The 17,716-nt window shown below is 40.8% G+C and overlaps 1 protein-coding gene across 1 annotated transcript in view; it reads left to right on the top strand.

Moving 5' to 3' along the window:
• The window catches only part of LOC109044704 (ankyrin repeat and sterile alpha motif domain-containing protein 1B), a 125,930-nt gene that overhangs the window by 8,007 nt on the left and 100,207 nt on the right, over nucleotides 1–17,716 (top strand). Inside the window, exons 2-3 of the mRNA XM_019062537.2 lie at nucleotides 12,940–13,020; nucleotides 16,474–16,630. Coding sequence (XP_018918082.2) covers nucleotides 12,940–13,020; nucleotides 16,474–16,630 — 238 coding nt within the window. The remainder of the gene's footprint in view (nucleotides 1–12,939; nucleotides 13,021–16,473; nucleotides 16,631–17,716) is intronic.

Here is a 17,716-nt window from a genome sequence, read left to right as displayed (position 1 = left end):
TTATGTGCGAAGCAAATTTCTTAAAATTCAAAGGAATCGCACAAACGTTCTCTCCTACAAAATTACATTTTTCAGTCAAATTCGGCGAAAGCTCATGAGGCTTGGTTTCTTTCTGCTGAACGTGGTAGAATTGCTCATTTCAGGAACCAATTGTATTCTCATGTTCAGTTCACTTATTATATTGTTTCCTCCTAGACATGATATGCACCAATTTAATTGGGCAATTCAGTTTTTTACACAAAGACGGATTGCGGATTTTTGTGCAAATTTCAGTGAATTTTCTGCACGGTACGAAGCGAATTCCTAAAAATTTTGATAGGAATCCGCACAAACGTTCTCTCGTGAAAAATAAAATTGTCCCGTTAAATGTGACAATAGCTGATGTAGTTTGGTTCCTTTCTGCCAAGCGCGGTCCATAAAATCCTTTAACCCCTTTTACAAGCTACCGAAGCTTTCTGTTCCTTAATGAGAGCGCTGCTCTGTCGTGCTAAGGAAAAACGCCGTATGAGCATTCGAGAGTTGCCAAATTTCCTCCCGTAAAATTTTCATTCTCGAGAAGGAATATCAATATTCTTCCTTGATACTTTCAGAAACTTTAGTAAAAATTGCGAATAAAACTATGTGAAAAATTGGAATCGAAATATTCATAAGTTTACTAGGAAATTTGCGTGTCATCAAAGTAAATTTGGCAACATCCGAAGGTTCATACGGCGTTTTTCCTTAGCTCGGCAGTGCTCCCCTGCTCCACTTACGCACATGTAAGTTGCTCACGGTCATCAAGGAGCTCGCCGGAGCTTTGCCAAGTTTGGCCCGGAAAATTCCGATTTTCCCGAGTTTTCACCGTTGAAATTCTGCGATTTTCCGGGGGACTTGGTAACGTGGATCGTCAAACTTGTCTGCTCTTTTGTCTACCGTGTTCACGGCGACTCCCCGCATTCTCTCGCCCTGACTCATCCGTGCCTTATCGTCGGGTAAATTGCTGACAATGAGTCGCCACAAGTGCGTTCAAACGAAAGTTGCCGAAGGACTGGAAAAACGACCCCCCCCCCCCCCCCCCCCCGTCATGCTTTTTATTTTAAACTATCGGGGTTTTCATATGTATTATTCAAACGATCAAATTGCGACCGATCATCGTGAGGAAAATGATACGACGCACGGTGGATCGAATCAATAGGGAAGTCGGACAAAATCTGGAAACTTTGAAGCGCAGTGGTGCAGCGTGCTTTGCGATATATCGATTGATCTACCATTTAAACCTATGCAAAAGGATCGATTATTAGGGTGTTCGCAGCGAACACCCTAATAATCGATTCTTCACCACAGCTCAAATGGGGAAATATCGACGATCGATCATTCACGTATCGCCACTGTTTGAAAGCTTATATTTCCAAAAATATTAAACAGAAAAGTTCAAAAGTCGTTCTGTTGGGTTTTTCGTGGAATTTCATTTCTGAGACACTCCATGAAGTATAATTTCTGACTAAAAATTCATTAGCAAAAAAATTCATGAACGACGTTTCTGCTCGACTCGATCCACTGTGCGACGCGACGTCTCTGCTAATTGTTGGTCGTCTAAGCGACTTGAAAAATCGAGTGATGTCAAAAATGCGTTTCTGAGATTTTGACGTTCTAAATCAATGCTCTCGTTTTGAGGGATTTTTTTTTTTTTTTTTTTTTTTTTTTTGCGGTAGGTAGTCAGCTTTTTAGGGGGAGTTTTTTTAGGATTGAGCCGGGGTGGCTACCGCCACCTAGAATTGTGGCAACCCTGAAACGACGCATTTTTTATAGCGGGTGGTGAGTTAGGAGTGTATTTTAGACTTTCCCGATGCGCTCATCTTGATTTCTAGGCCAATTTCTTTAATACCTACACTGGAAGAAAAACACATTGGATCTAGAGTCCAGACTCATGGAAACATTGACAAGAAAAAATGCTCTTGATTCGATCGGATTTTTGCTTGAATCAAAACATAATCCGCTTAGATTAAGAGGCTTGGTTCTTGATTTAAGCTAGATTCTGATTGAATCAAGAGTATTTTTTCTTGTCAATGTTTTCAAGAGTCTGGACTCAAGATCCAAATGTGTTTTTTTTTCCAGTGAACCCTGAAACAACGCATTTTTTATAGCGGAAGGTGAGTTAGGAGTGTATTTCAGACTTTCCCGATGCGTTTATCTTGATTGCTAGGCCAATTTCTTTAATACCTGAATAACTCTTCTTTTCGCTGTTCACGGAAAAAAAAATCTCGGTGTGTTTACTAAGAAAAGGGTAAAATTACCAAAAATTCAGGGTTCTATTTGATCCCAGTTTGTTCTTGGTAAAATTACCATTTATGGAATTGGTAATTTTACCGAGAAATCTCGGTAAAATTATTGAACGTTCTCGGTAATTTTACTGGCTCTTGGTAAAAACGCCAATATTTTTTATCGACTGTGGTAGAATTACCGAGCTAAAATGGCAAAGTTACCGGGAATCGATTACCAATTAAAGTGGTATTCTTATCTGAAAAAAACAGTAAAAATACCGGTTTTTAGGTAAGCTTGCCAGTCTGTCTTGGTAAAAAAAAAGTGAGATGGTATAAAGGTACCAACGGACCTTGGTAAAAACGCCGAGAATTTTTTTTCAGTGTAACTGAAATTTTGCAGCAGGTCCATTCCTAGCATCATTTCCGAAATTCTTTAGCGACGCCGCGCCGCGCCGGCGCCACTGTTCTCTCACGTGACTTTCGATAGCACCTTAGGAGCGAGGCGCGGTGAAAACGGGGCCCGCAACAATGAGCTGATTAAATGTCATAACGAGGAACCAAGCGCGTTCGTCCTTGAGCCTGTTTGCAGCAAATCAACGCAGATGTTCTCCGAAACCGACCTGCCGATCGCATGACAAAAAAAAACCGCGAACTTTACATGCCTTGCTCCGGCGGAGAATAATCACCATTTGGCAACAATGCGTTGCGAACGCGAATTTTTCAGCGCACACGCCGAGACGAATCGCGGTACTTGAAGTTTGAGCCGACCGGCGCGGCGTGCGCGGATGCAGGTTCTGTCGTTTGCGTAACTGAAAAAAAAGGTGCGCCGAAAACGCAAATAACGAGTTCGGTGCAGAGACAAGAGACCCTCCACTGGCCTCCTAGCGACAGGTGGAAGCTTTTACTTTCGGGGTTTCAACAATTCCTTATGGACAATTATGAGCGAGCAACAGTCATCACCCTATTTTCGGCTGTTGACTTACCTACATGGTCGATGATGAGCTTCGGATGACGTCATGAGCCAAACAACTTTCCCAAACGTCGGCCATTTTCGGCTTGTTTGCGAAACGAAACTGCCAACACGTTGTTGAACATCAACCATGTAGGTAAGTCAACAGTAGAATGCTGAAGTCCCGAAAGTAAAAGCTTCCACCATGGCCAAGTTACTAGTGGAGGGTCTCTTGTCTCTGGTTCGGTGGAGCTGTTTTGTTTTTGGATACACGGGCTTGCTGGAGCGTTAGCGTTTGAGATTAGCACGATGGTATGCCGCGGTTCAGGCGATTCGATGGACGCCGGATTTTGTGTCAGAACCAGAGTTGCTAAAAGAAATTTCTTTTTTCCCAATGAAATTTCTTTCGACCGACAAAATGTCAAAAATGCTTATTTTTTCTAACAGAATTTGTTTTTATTTTTAAAGAGAATAATATTCGTCAATTAGACTAGTTGGAGCGCGGTCTTCTCTTAGCTCTTCTCTTCTGGTCTTCTCTTACTCTTTCTCTTCTGGCAGTTCTGGCCCATCAAAGGGAGGGGGACCGGGGACCCTAACCTCAAATTTCAAACTGTTAATTTCTGAATAAATCAGAGACAAATGAAAAAATCATTTAAATTGTTTCAAAGATAGTTCACGATCCCTCCCTCCCTTTTGTACCAAAAAAGAAGGATATACTATTAGGGGGTACTAGGATTCTTTATAGTCAAGAAATTTGTTTTGCTCCAAATATGGAAGCTAACGTCTTACTTTATCCGTAAAATTTATTTTGGTGTTCAACCGGTACGGCTGTGTGTTCAACCAAAAGGACTACGTGCAAAACGGGCCATTTGGGGCTCGAGGCGGATACTTTTGAGACTTGCCCTATTCATCCACCTAACAATGCCTCACCTTTTCCCAAAGTTTCAAGCCCCCCAAAAATTTTGGGGAGACGCGGCGGAGGGTCAAAGTTAAAAACCGGCAAAATTTTCGCGAATTTATTACTCGAAAACCAAGAAGTTTTGGAAAATGCGGTTTAAACGAGCGTATTCAGCGCGACGAGAGCTTTCAGAAAATGTATAACATCATAGGGTTTTGTCAACTTCAGCTCGAATTATCGCCTCCGAAGCGCCGGAACGCCCAAAAAAGACCCCTTATTTTTTCACGTTTGGGCCGATTTAAAAAAAAAGCCATTTTTTTATTTTCGTGAAAAACTGATATATTGTTCCTGACTCGCTGTAGCCCCTCTAGCTCTTTACCGCATGCTGGGGAAATATTTTGGTCGCGAGTTACGAGAGCGGAAAGGAGCGAAGGTCGGGAAAATCGGCTATTTTAAACTGCGCGCGCGGCGTTGATCGGAGGGAAAACGTCCCCTCCCACTCAGTTGGGCGAATCACACTCCTCTGCCGACCTCGCATTGTTGCCACATGTCTCCTAATCCGTCACCGCGCGCAGTTTAAAATAGCCGATTTTCCCGACCTTCGCTCCTTTCCGCTCTCATAACTCGCGACCAAAACATTTCCCCAGCATGCGGTAAAGAGCTAGAGGGGCTACAGAGAGTCAGTAACAATATATCAGTTTTTCACGAAAATAAAAAAATGGCTTTTTTTTAAATCGGCCCAAACGTGAAAAAATAAGGGGTCTTTTTGAGCGTTCCGGCGCTTCGGAGGCGATAATTCGAGCTGAAGTTGACAAAACCCTATGATGTTATACATTTTCTGAAAGCTCTCGTCACGCTGAATACGCTCGTTTAAACCGCATTTTCCAAAACTTCTTGGTTTTCGAGTAATAAATTCGCGAAAATTTTGCTGGTTTTTAACTTTGACCCCCCGCCGCGTCTCCCCAAAATTTTTGGGAGGCTTGAAACTTTGGGAAAAGATGGGGCATTGTTAGGTTAATGAATAGGGCAAGTCTCAAAGGTATCCGCCCCGAGCCCCAAATGGCCCGTTTTGCACGTAGTCCTTTAAGAAAAAAAAATTCAAAATTATGTTTTTGCTGTTTTACTCAACTTTCTGGGCATTTCTAAAGTTCCCTTTCACAGTTTACCACGTGCATATAAATGAACTTAAGGAGGTTCATAAGTTTCAAGGGTTTAATCCTGAATTCTGCGTGTTAAATGAAATTTCATTATGAAATTTCTTTTTATAATCTTTCATGAAATTTCTTAACTCTGGTCAGAACGGCATGCGATAAATCGCATCAATTGGTTCAATTTTTTCAGCTACAAATCATTTTCTCGAATTTTGAGATCAGAATTCTGTTGTCAGGAGATTAAAGCACTCACTTACGAATTTTAACAAAGAAATTCAACGAAATAAAGGCGTGATTTTTTTAGAGAGAAAACATCGCATTCGATACTGATATCGAAACTGCACTCGAATGCGATATATTCTCTCTGAAAAAACCACGCCTTTATTACGTTGAATTTCTTTGTTAAAAGTAGGAAGTGAGTGCTTTAATCTCCTGACAACAGAATTGCGATCTCAAAATTGGAGAAAAATGACGAACAGCTGAAAAAATGGAACCAATTGATGCGATATATCGTATGCCGTTCTGACACAAAATATGGCGTCCATCGAATCACCTTAAGAGAGCGGCGCTACGTTAGTTTCTCTTTACAAAGTACCGCACTGCTAAAAAAAAAAAAAGGCACGGGCTATATAGACATACCGTCCGTTCCGGGCTCAGAGGCCGAAATTTCCGGGTGTTGGAGCCGTAGCTTCGATTGCTGCGGGTGCTACACCCGGAACTTTCGGCCTCTCAGCCTGGAACGCAGCCGGTATGTCTACATAGCCCGTAAGCACGGCGTCCACAGCTTGAGTTTTTTTTTCGGTGCGACGAAATGAAAATTTAGGGCACTTATTCTCCGGAAAGAAAGTAGAATTGTGGAATGAGGGGCCGTCCATAAATGACGTCTAGGTCCCCATGCGGAGGGAGGTATTGTAGCTCTGTGGCTTACCAAAGATGCAAAAGTTCATGAAACTTAAAACTGTGATTTCACGATGAAATTCATAGAATATCGTGGAATTTCATGCAATTTTCCCATGAATTGCATAGACACAGTAAATTCTTGATTTGAAATTTTTGAAAAAAGAAAGATACAAGTTGTCACTCATCGAATTTCGAGGTCTCTTAAACAATTCTCGGATAGGTAAATGTTGCGAGTTGCATACGCAACCCTTGAAAAATCGTTAAATTTCAAGAAATATTAATGAAATTAATCCTAAAAGTTTAGGTACGCAATTTACGAAATTTAGTTACGCAAAAATTTCAAGTACCCACAACTGAACTCAAGGAGGAAAACGAACTCCAAGTCTTCAGAAAATACCATCATTACACCAAACTTCAATCCGGCTCATAGGTGTGCCTTCAAATGAGAAAGTAGGCAATTTTAGCTCCTCTCAAGCTGCTATAGTGGTATCATTCAGGTAGTTGAAGGCGTTTCCGTTTTATTCGCGGTAGTCGATACCATCGAATCATATCAATACCGACTTGAGTCGATTCTTTCGGTTTTTTTTTTCTGAAAACTACTCCTCATCTCCTCTTCCCCAGGATTGCAAAGGTCAGCGATAACCTGAAAAGTCAGGGAATTTGATTTAAACCATGGTGTCTAGAATGGGAAAAACCGGGATTCATCAGAGAATGAAAATTTACAGGGAAAATCATGGAAAAATCAGGGAATCTATTCCAGACACCGGGAATCTCTTCTTCGACCACTTAGGGATCATTTCTTTTTCAAATTTAGCGGTCTTATCTGACCGAGCGCTATTATTGACTTCTTGAATTACACATTTGAAGCTTCAATTCATCAAAAGGATGGAGAAGCTTTCATTAACCGGATAATATAAACATCAGGAACGCTATCGGAATTGAAATTTCGAATATGCGCCAAAGAAATGGTTCAAAGATGAATTAAAATCGATATTCATTTATGGAACTCTCGAGAGTTACCTCCTTTTCCTTCAGAAAATCTCTTGGAAGTGGGAGAAAACTTCGATTTCTCACCAGGGAATGAGCTCCTAAAAATCAGGGGATGAGCCCGGTCAATTCCAGGCACCATGATTACAACCTGGGAAGTCAGGGGATTTTGCTCCGAGTCTGGGAAATTCTCAGGGCTGCGGCTCAACTGCCAAAACCTCCATTACACACGGGTACTGTGCGTCGAGGTTGCCAAATTTTCGAGAATTTACGCCGCTAGAAGAGTACCGTCCAAAATTGAATCCCCGATTTGTGCCCCAGTTCATCTTAAAGAGATCTGAATATTAACTCTTTTCTGATCTTGATTAGCTTTTTCTGCCTTTTTTTCTAATTTGTCTAATTCAGGCATGGAATAATATGTATAAAATATTTTCAGACATCAAGTAAACTGTCTTATTCAGGTTTTTTTACAAGTTTCAAATTCACATGTACAATTTTGATGCTTGAAAGTTTGCGGTTTGATCTGTCATTTAAACCTACGGAAAAGGATCGATAAACAGGGTATTCGCAAAGAACACCTTAATAAACGATTTCTTTACCACAGCTTCAAATGAGGAAATGTCGATAATCGATCATTCACGCCTCGCCTCTGATCTGCAGGGAGGAACTAATCGAACTTACGTCGTTTTAAAACAAAGTCGGTATTAGTAGTTCCGGATCGAAAGCTGTTGTCTAATAGTCAAAACTATTTGCAGATTTAGAAAAGTTTCGGAAACATGAGAACATTCTCAATCTAAATTAATTAATTATTTATTATTCTGATATAATCTGATGTAATCATTTTGAAATCCGAAATGATTTTATTCCTTAGTCCCCCTTAGTCCCATGACCAGATATAATTTTGAAATCCAAAATGAGACGGCTGCATATTTTATTCCTCGTTGTGATGAGCCGAGTCGATTCTAGTTGGGTTCGGTTGAGTCGTGCATCTAAACTAACTCAGCGGCAATGCGTAGAGTATCACTTAAATTGAAGGCGCGTTCGATTGAAAGCCGCGTTGATGGATTTTCACGGCGCGGCGCTCTGATTGAAATTAATCTCATGTTTTTGAAACTTTCCTGACTCACAAAATAATTTTGACACTTAGACTGTATTTTGCAATTAAGAACAATGTGTCCGACCCATTTTAAAAACGACTTATGTCCCATGACCAGATATAATTTTGAAATCCAAAATGAGACGGCTGCATATTTTATTCCTCGTTGTGATGAGCCGAGTCGATTCTAGTTGGGTTCGGTTGGGTCATGCATCTAAACTAACTCCGCGGCAATGCGTAGAGTATCATTCAAATTGAAGGCGCGTTCGATTGATAGCCGCGTTAATGGATTTTCACGGCGCGGCGGCGCACTCATTGAAAATAATCTCATGTTTTTGAAACTTTCCTCACTCTTAAAATAGTGTTGGCAAATAGACTGTATTTTTTAATTAAGAACAATGTGTCCGCCCCATTTTGAAAACAACTTATGTCCCATGACCAGATATAATTTTGAAATCCATAATGAAACGGCTGCATATTTTATTTCTCGTTGTGATGAGACGAGTGGATTCCAGTTGGGTTCGGTTGGGTCATGCATCTAAACTAACTCCGCGGCAATGCGTAGAGTATCACTCAAGTTGAAGGCGCGTTCGATTGATAGCCGCGTGAATGGATTATCACGACGCTCTGATATAATCTGAAATAATAATTCATTAGATTTTATAGTTTCTAATTTTTCCATTTTTATAGTTTCATTTTGGATTTCAAAATTATATCTGATCATGGGACATAAGTCGTTTTTAAAATGGGTCGGACACATTGTTCTTAATTGCAAAATACAGTCTAAGTGTCAACATTATTTTAAGAGTCAGGAAAGTTTCAAAAACATGAGATTATTTTCAATCAGAGCGCCGCCGCGCCGTGAAAATCCATTAACGCGGCTATCAATCGAACGCGCCTTCAATTTGAGTGATACTCTACGCATTGCCGCGGAGTTAGTTTAGATGCATGACCCAACCGAACCCAACTAGAATTGACTCGGCTCATCACAACGAGGAATAAAATATGCAGACGTCTCATTTTGGATTTCAAAATTATATCTGGTCATGGGACATAAGTTGTTTTTAAAATTGATTGGATACATTGTTCTTAATTGCAAAATGTAGTCCAATTGCTACACAGCCAGCTAAACTATTAAAACACGGCTCTGTGAGTAAGGCAACTGACCCATTCGCCTCAAATTGGTCTCAGCCTAATGCAGGATCTCCATGTCGTTTAGTAACGTCATTTTACCAAAACCTTGTGGGGGGGGGGGGGGTGGTCTGAAATGACCCCTGACATTATATAAGTAGAGAAATGACTATAAATGCATAGCTTGATGAGGCCAAATGACGTTAACTGAATTTATGTTCATTGATGGACGTTAATGTTACCAAAGTGAGTTAAAGAACTAAAGTCAGAAAGTTAAAGGAGGACGCAATTTATGAGCTTTCTGATGTTGCACCTTTACCAAAACCCGAATCTTCTTGAAAACTTATCAATATCTCATTCCAATTTTTACCGAGAAATATTTTCGCAGTTTTATTTTAGATGTCTACAAATGTATAAGAAAACTACTCTCAAGGTTGCCAGCGGTCTGAAAAACCGGGGAAGTAAGGGAATTCAGGGAAAGTTAAGGAATTTCTGACACATCTACTAATCACTAAATTATATCACGGATCAGCCAACTGTGAACTCCTCCTGGAGAATGAAGTGCCCCAATTCATCATTTCCTTCCGCACGAAACATTTTTGCCAAGTTTTCATTTTAAAATTAAGCAAAGTATTGATTTTAATACGGATGACTCCCGACACTTTGATGGTAATTGGTTCAGGAATTTGATCGTGTATCAAGACCTTATGAACAACCATAAAGGGGCAACAGTCATCACCCTTTTTCGGCTGTTGACCTACCTACTGGATGGATGGAGAGCATCGGATAACGTTATGAGCTAAGTTTCCCAAACTTCGGTTTTTTTTGCAAAACGAAACTCTCAACACGTTGTTAACCACCAAAAAAGTAGGTAGATCAACAGTTGAATGTTGAAGTCCCGAAAAAGAAAGCCTCCATCATTGCCAAGATACTTTCGGAGGGTCTCTTTTCTATCACCGACTCCGAAGAGAGTACGCATGTTGAAAATTTGAGGTTATGTCGGGCCGCCGCGCCGTCTACCGGGTCCAGACGACTGGCGTCGTGGCGCCAGCATCGCGCGTCGGTCATTGGCGTTGCACCAGGTCACGTATCCGACGTTCGACGTCGCATCGCGTGCCGACGTCCACCTCCCACCCCCGCTCCGCCGCACGAATCGATTGCCTCCCTTAACTTTCGCAGCTACGCCCGGCTGCTTGGTCTTTTCCGCGCAATGCACACGCATTTCCACACCTTGACCCTCCCCCACCCCTCCTCCTGGTAACCCTGTTCTTAACTTCTTACGACTTTTCCCTTGTAGTTGTTGCTTAACCCCCAACCCGACTTCCCCTCCCCGCCCCGCCCTCGCTCTGAGGTACAATAGAAACCTAACAGTGGCGTGGTATGCTGCCGTGCTAAGGAAGAATGTCGTATGAACATCCGAATGTTGCCAAATTTCCCTCTTCAAAAGTCAAAGTTACTCGAAAAATTGTGAATATTTTTTTCTTCAAATTCTTCAGACAATTTTGTTCGCAATTTTATCTAAAATATATAAAATATTCGAAAATGTGAAGAGAAAAGTATGCAAGACTTTCCTCATAAATATTTCTTCAATTTAAGGAAATTCGGTAACTCTCGAATGTTCATACGGCGTTCTTCCTTAGCACGGCAGTATGCTTTGCGCTTTATCGATTGGTCTGCCGTTTAAAACCTATGAAAAAGGATCGATCGCAACGAAAAACTGAATAATCAGTTCTTCACAACAGCTTCAAATGGGGACAGTGCCCCCCATTCCATGTGCGTCAAAAAAGCTCCGGGATTCCTTTTAGAATTTCCTTTTTTTTCAAAAGTTCCGAGAAAGTTACGGAAAATACAAAAGATCCGGAACATTTCGGAAATTTCTAAAGTTCCGGGAACAATCCAAGACAATCTCAAAAGTTCCGTGTTCTTCTTCTCCAATAGATAAAAAGAAAAAAAATCGCCCATATAAATAAACGGCAATTTCCCTTACTTTAGCGATTGTCATTGACATTCCGGATGTAAAGGGGTCAGAGTGAATCATGGATATTATGTGAACAAAGAATATGGTATGATCGTGATCATTTTTTACTTTCAAAAGCACGTTTGGCATATCCTGCGGTTTTGAAATTAATAATTTTTGACGTTAGTCAAATATTTTTTGACGGACATGAACAGAGGCCTCCCGGGACTTCCCGGATCCAGTCCTAGCCCCACTCTCATTGTCAGTAAAATGATTCACTTACTTTTGACACATAAACATACTTTAATTACGTATACAGTCTTACAATAAAACAAAATTAATTTCTACAAAACATACTTAGATCTATGCCTGTACAAGTTTGATGATATGAGTTCACATTATTAATTAGTAAGGAATTTTTATAAATAGGTATTTTTATGTTAATTCGTGCGTTTTATATTGCTTGATACTTTTTTTTTTCATTTTTTTTTTCATGTTTATATTGTCCCCCCCCCCCCCCCCCCAAAAAAAAAATTCTTTTACAAAAATCGAATTTGAACAGTATTCATCATTTGGACTGCATTTTGCAATTAGGAACTATAAATCCTAGCCCGGTCTAAAAATAACATATGTGCCATTAGTTTCCCTATGCACATAAGTGTTTTTCAGATGAGCCAGAATTTACAGTTCCGAATTACAAAATGCAGTCCATTTATTTGTACTCTTTCAAATACTCCTCTATGATTATCGCCAGCAAAAACGAAATCCACACTCGAGAAATTCCTTACCACCGTCGAAAACTATTTCGTTTGGTAATTAATTCCTCTTTCAATTAGTTTAGGTGATTCGATGGCGGCCTTATTTTGTGTTAGAACGACGTGCGATATATCGCACCGAATAGTTCCAGGTTTTCAGCTACTTTTGCTGTGCATCGCGTTTTGAGATCGTGTCTTTACTGTCAGGAGACTAAAGAATTCACTTACCAAGGTTGACAAACAAATTCAACGTAAAGGCAGGGGTTTTTTCCGAGGAGAAATATCGCATCCGATACTGATCTGCACTCGAATGCAATATTTCTCTTCTACAAACCCCTACCTTTACGTTAGAAATGCTCGTCAAATTCGGTAAGCGAATTCTTTAGTCTCGTTACAACAGAAATGCGATTTCAAAATTCGATGGAAATTACAAGTAGCTAGAAACATGGAACTAATCGATGCGATACATCGTATGTAGTTCTGACACAAATATGGCGTCAATCGAATCACCTGAAGTGTAAATGAGATATGACAGATGCTCCGCAGCCCGTGACAAGATAAACAACACACAACACACACACACAACAAAACAACAAACACACAATAAAAATTTTTTTAAAAAGCAGGTAACAAGGCTAAAATTTCACATACAAGATCAAAACGTTTGGGCTGAAAATTCAGTCATCCTCAGTTCGGTTGATGAAAAGAAAAGTGTTAAAAAATCTAAAATAGCACCTGGCTGTAAATCGAGAATGTTGTCATGACCTGAAGCGTAAACCGAGTGCAGCGAAAGTATTAACGTCCAGCATGCATCGATTTTCATTGACTCCTCCAAATGGAGCAGTAAAATTGATTTTCTGCCTCTTATGTTTCAGTTTGCGTCGAGGCCCTGGTGCTAATGTCCAAGATGCAAGTGGTTACTCGTGCCTCCATCATGCCGCGCTCAATGGCCATGCGTAAGTACTTCCAAGTATCACTAAAAAGTATTTAGCGCCGATGTAAGTATCGATTTTCATAAGACAGGGTCCCCCGATTTTACTGCGGTTTGTGGGCAATGATTTGTCTCAGGAAAGCTGATATTGACTACTGCTATTAATTTTTGCAGAGGGACCCCCAACCTCCATCCCAAATTGTCTAAAAATGCACAATATTCCTCCAATTGTAATCCGTAGTTTGACTTATAATAGTGGCGCATTTCGTTGCAACAGCTCACTTTCCGTGCCAGATTCGCGGCCGAGAGATTGCAGGTTCGAATCCCTGGCTAGGTTTCGGTTACTAAGTTTACCTTCTAATTTCATTATCATTAAGCAGATAAATCCCTCTTCCCTAGTACTCACTCCCCACCAAGGTTGCCAGATCGTGCGAAAAAACCTGGGTATGTTACAAATTGAATTGAACTGTGAAGAATGCTGAATTTTCAGCAACATCTGGCAACAATGCTTCACAGTAGCATACAATGCCATGAAATAATTACGGAAGTTGCGCTTTTACGCAATAACATAAACATACATAAATACATACATACATATCAAGCCGCTACCTCAGCGCACTAGAGCGCTCCGCGACTCCGAATCGCCATCGGAATCGATCCTCCCACAAATCATCGGGCAGATTACTCCGTCTGATCTCCCCCTCCACTCCCTCTCGCCAACCTTTTACTGGACGTCCACGCCGCCTTCTTCCGGCATAATAATATAAACATAATATAAACATTATAACAACATAATAATGATAATAACAACATAATAACATAAACATTAGTAGACAAATATAGGCTAATTCCTGGGGGGGGGGGGGGGGGGTGTCGGACATTCCTTGAAAGAAATGGAAAGCACCCATCCATGTGTTTCTGGTGCGCTTGATGAACTGATCACTTCTGTCTCTGCAGGATAGACAAAGCGATGGACAAAGAATAAGAAGGTATAGTGGAGTTATACTATCGCTGGAAGCAGATGGTTGCAATGCACTGGAAGAAAAGTCTCTTGGATCCAGAATCCATACTCTTAGAAAAAATTGACAATAAAAAAGACTCTTAAATCTTGACTCAATCGAATTTTTACTTGAATCAAAAGGAGACCCGCTTAAATTAAGGGGCTGCACGGGCTCTCGGTTCAAGCAAAAATTCGCGTGAATCAAGACAAGAGTATGTTTTCCTTGTCGAATAGGTTAAGCGTCCGGACTCTAGATCCAGGAGACTTTTTCCCAGCGTGGGCTAAGGAGGCAAGTAATAAACTAACCAATAGCAACCCTAGAGAGACCCTACAATTAGTCCATCATTTGCCCCCGCAGTCTTTAAGAACCACCAGAGTTTCTATTAAAAGCACACTGAAAAAAAATTATCGGTGTATTTACTAAGAAAAGGGTAAAATTACCAAGAATTCAGGGTTCTATTTGATCCCAGTTTTTTCTTGGTAAAATTACCATTTATGGAATTGGTAATTTTACCGAGAAATCTTTGTAGAATTATTGAACTTTCTCGGTAATTTTACTGGACCTTGGTAAAAACGCCAATATTTTTTATCGACTGTGGTAGAATTATCGAGATAAAATGGCAAAGTTACCGGGAATCGATTACCAATAAAAGTGTTATTTTTACCTGAAAAAAACAGTAAAAATACCGGTTTTTAGGTAAGTTTACTAGTCTGTCTTAGTAAAATTACCAATAATGGAGCACTAAACAAGGTACGAATTTCAACATTCTGATACATGTTTCTTGACCAAAATTTCACGTAAAACACGATGCGCACAACGAAAATTACCGATATCAACTCCTTACGAAGATATTTAATGATTCTTGGTGCATGAATTCAAACCACCCGCTCATGGAAACTCAACGCTCTACGTGATTCACATCGCGCACTAAACGTTATCATGACAGTCTCTGCGATATAAAAATCTGGCAACCTTAATCTTGACGCTTTGGCTCAGTTATTACAAATAGCTTATAGTTTGAACAACACTTGGTGGGAAATGAACATTGCTCACGGAAAAAAATGAGTTAGGGTTGAGGACTAGTTTCTGCCCTTCAACACTACCGCGCGGGTACCTGATTTCGCAGTCGTAAGCCAAGGTAGTGCTGAAGCCTACCTCGCGCTTGCGTTCCACGCTAGATGACCCGTGACGTTCAGAAACAGATCTGGCAGCGCGTAGGCACAGAAACAGAAGGCTCCAAGGATAGATCCGGTAGGGCTGAAGCCTACTTGATGCAAAGTTGCCAAAATGTGCGAAAAAATCTGATTATACCCGTAGAGCATAATTTCACTGCGCACAATATAGTTTTTTCAATTATTTTTTTTTTTTTTTTAAATTTTTCTTGCAGTTTATTTGGCTTTTCTTCCTGTTTTTTTTTGTTGCTCAGGAAGCCATAGCTAGCTATAGACACGAGTTTTTACAAAGAAATTATTTGATTGTCAACGGGCATCAGGGAGACTTTTAGAACATTCATGCTCCATAGCTCCGGCTTTCAAATTTTCAGGGATTAAGGTCGAGTAGAATCTGTTTCTGCAGATTCACTCGTCAGTTCGGTGAAAATTTGTCGCCACCACCGGGATTCGAACCCGGGATCTATGGGTCTAGAGTCAGACACGCTAACCACTAGGCCGTCCTGGCCAGCTTGCTTATGTCAAGGAAAATCGGAGTTTTCGGGTGTTGATTCTTTTCTCATAGTATTAAACTATTACTTTAAATAAAGCGCCGGACTGGGCAACGCGACGCGGGGCAGCCATGTTTTCTTTCCTCGTCCGAGGCGAATACGATGACGATAGTCGAGCAGTCCACGGCGCATACGCATCCCGGACATTCTAGCCTTCCGCAAGAGAAATTCTACTTGTGGAGACAAGCTTGCCCTGGGTGTTGCAGTCAAGTGGCGAGTAGGCGCTACGAACAGCGAGAGGTAGCGTTGACGAATACATGCTCTGTTCCTCAGGACTACCGACCCTAAAACTACCCATAGGTAGTGCCGAACCCTACCCTGATTTTTTTCCGTGCTCGATTAAGAAGCTTGCAGAAACCGTTGTAGTGCGCGATTTGACTCGCGTAGAGCTTTGAGTTTCTTGTGAGCGGGCAGTTCAAATTCCTCGTGACCAATGTGAAATAAAAACGTTAATATCTTTGTTAAAAGGTGGTTTCAGTAATTTTCGCTGTGCGAATCGTGTTTTATGTGGAATTTTGGTTAAGAAATTTGTATCAGATTGCTAAAATTCGAACCTTGTCTAGTGGCCCATTGGTAAAAAAAGTGAGATGGTAAAGGTACCAACGGACCTTGGTAAAAACGCCAAGAATTTTTTTTTTTCAGTGCATCAATTCATTTTCCCATCGTCTTCCTTGTCTATCCTTGTGTCTCTCAATTTCAATAATCAGCCAGCTGAGAGTCAATCGTTGCTGCATTAATATGTTATCCTCACTTTCAGGGATATCGTGGAGCTTCTCCTCACACACGAGGCCTCACCGAACATCGTGGATAACAAGGGTTCCTCCCCGATCCATCTGGCTGCCTGGTCTGGGAACCTAGAAATAGTCAGACTCCTCCTGTGCCACGGTCCGTCTGTTCCGAATGTTAACCTCACGGTCAGTATCATCATGATAAGTCGTTTCCATTGTTGTATAGTCTTCAGCATTATCGATCCGATCTCATGGGAAATTCGGCATGTCAGGGAATTTTCTTTTGCAAGCAATTTTTGCGTCAGAAAAATCGAAAAACCCGATTTTCCGGAAAACGTTTCGCGAATTTTACTCTTGCGGAAATGTCTACCAAAATTTCTGCTGATGTCATTTATATTTTAAAAATGAGGCAAAAATATCTCGCATAAGTTTAGGCGACGCATATTTTGCTCTATTTATTACATTGTATTCCTTAAACATAAAAACAATTCTTACTTACATACAGTGCTCGAAACTCACTTTACAGTTTTAGGAGCCATGTGGCCCATCAAGCCCAATTTTTAGGGGCCATTGAAGATTTAGGGGGGCCAAATTGACTTTTTGCATTTATATCACGGCGCATTTCGTAAAAAGTTAGACGCAAGATGTTTTAGTAACAGAACTAGTAGCTGTAACGTGTAACTTTCGAAAAATCATCGAACAGAAAAATTAGGATTTTTTTTTTTTTTGGGGGGGGGGGCAACTTTTAGGGGCTGCGTTGGCGCAGAGTCATCATTATTTAGGCGCCATGACCGATTTTTTAGACGCATTTGAGGCGCATGTTAGTTGCGAACACTGCTTACATATAATCAGTTCAAACGTGTCGAAAAATTAGGAACTTTTCCCTTTTTGTCAGGGAATTTTTTTTTCCGTCTGTCAGGGAATTTTGAATTTTACCCCTGTTTTTTGCCGTTTTTGTCTGGAAAATCGGGAAAACGGCGGGGGTTTTTTTGTGAAAATTTCTAGACTCCCTTGAACTGAAACAATTTTGTAAGGTAATTTAACCAATAGCCACTTCCACGAGGAAGACCATTATACTCACGAAGTATCCGGCACCTAGACAAATAAACGCGATTCGCAGATCTCTCATGGAAAAAGGTCTCACGGGTATCTCCATCTCCAGAAAAAGTTCTTTTTCGAACAAATCAGACAAAAACATATCCTCCTCATAACTCTTAGCCACGATCCCAACCTCAAAAGACCGCTGTAGAAGATAGTTGACCTCGTCGCGAG

The sequence above is a fragment of the Bemisia tabaci genome, chromosome 10, assembly GCF_918797505.1.
Source record: "Bemisia tabaci chromosome 10, PGI_BMITA_v3".
Taxonomy (NCBI): Eukaryota; Metazoa; Arthropoda; class Insecta; order Hemiptera; family Aleyrodidae; genus Bemisia; species Bemisia tabaci.
The sequence above is the reverse complement of the archived record's forward strand: the minus strand, read 5'-3'. Positions and strand labels throughout refer to the sequence as shown.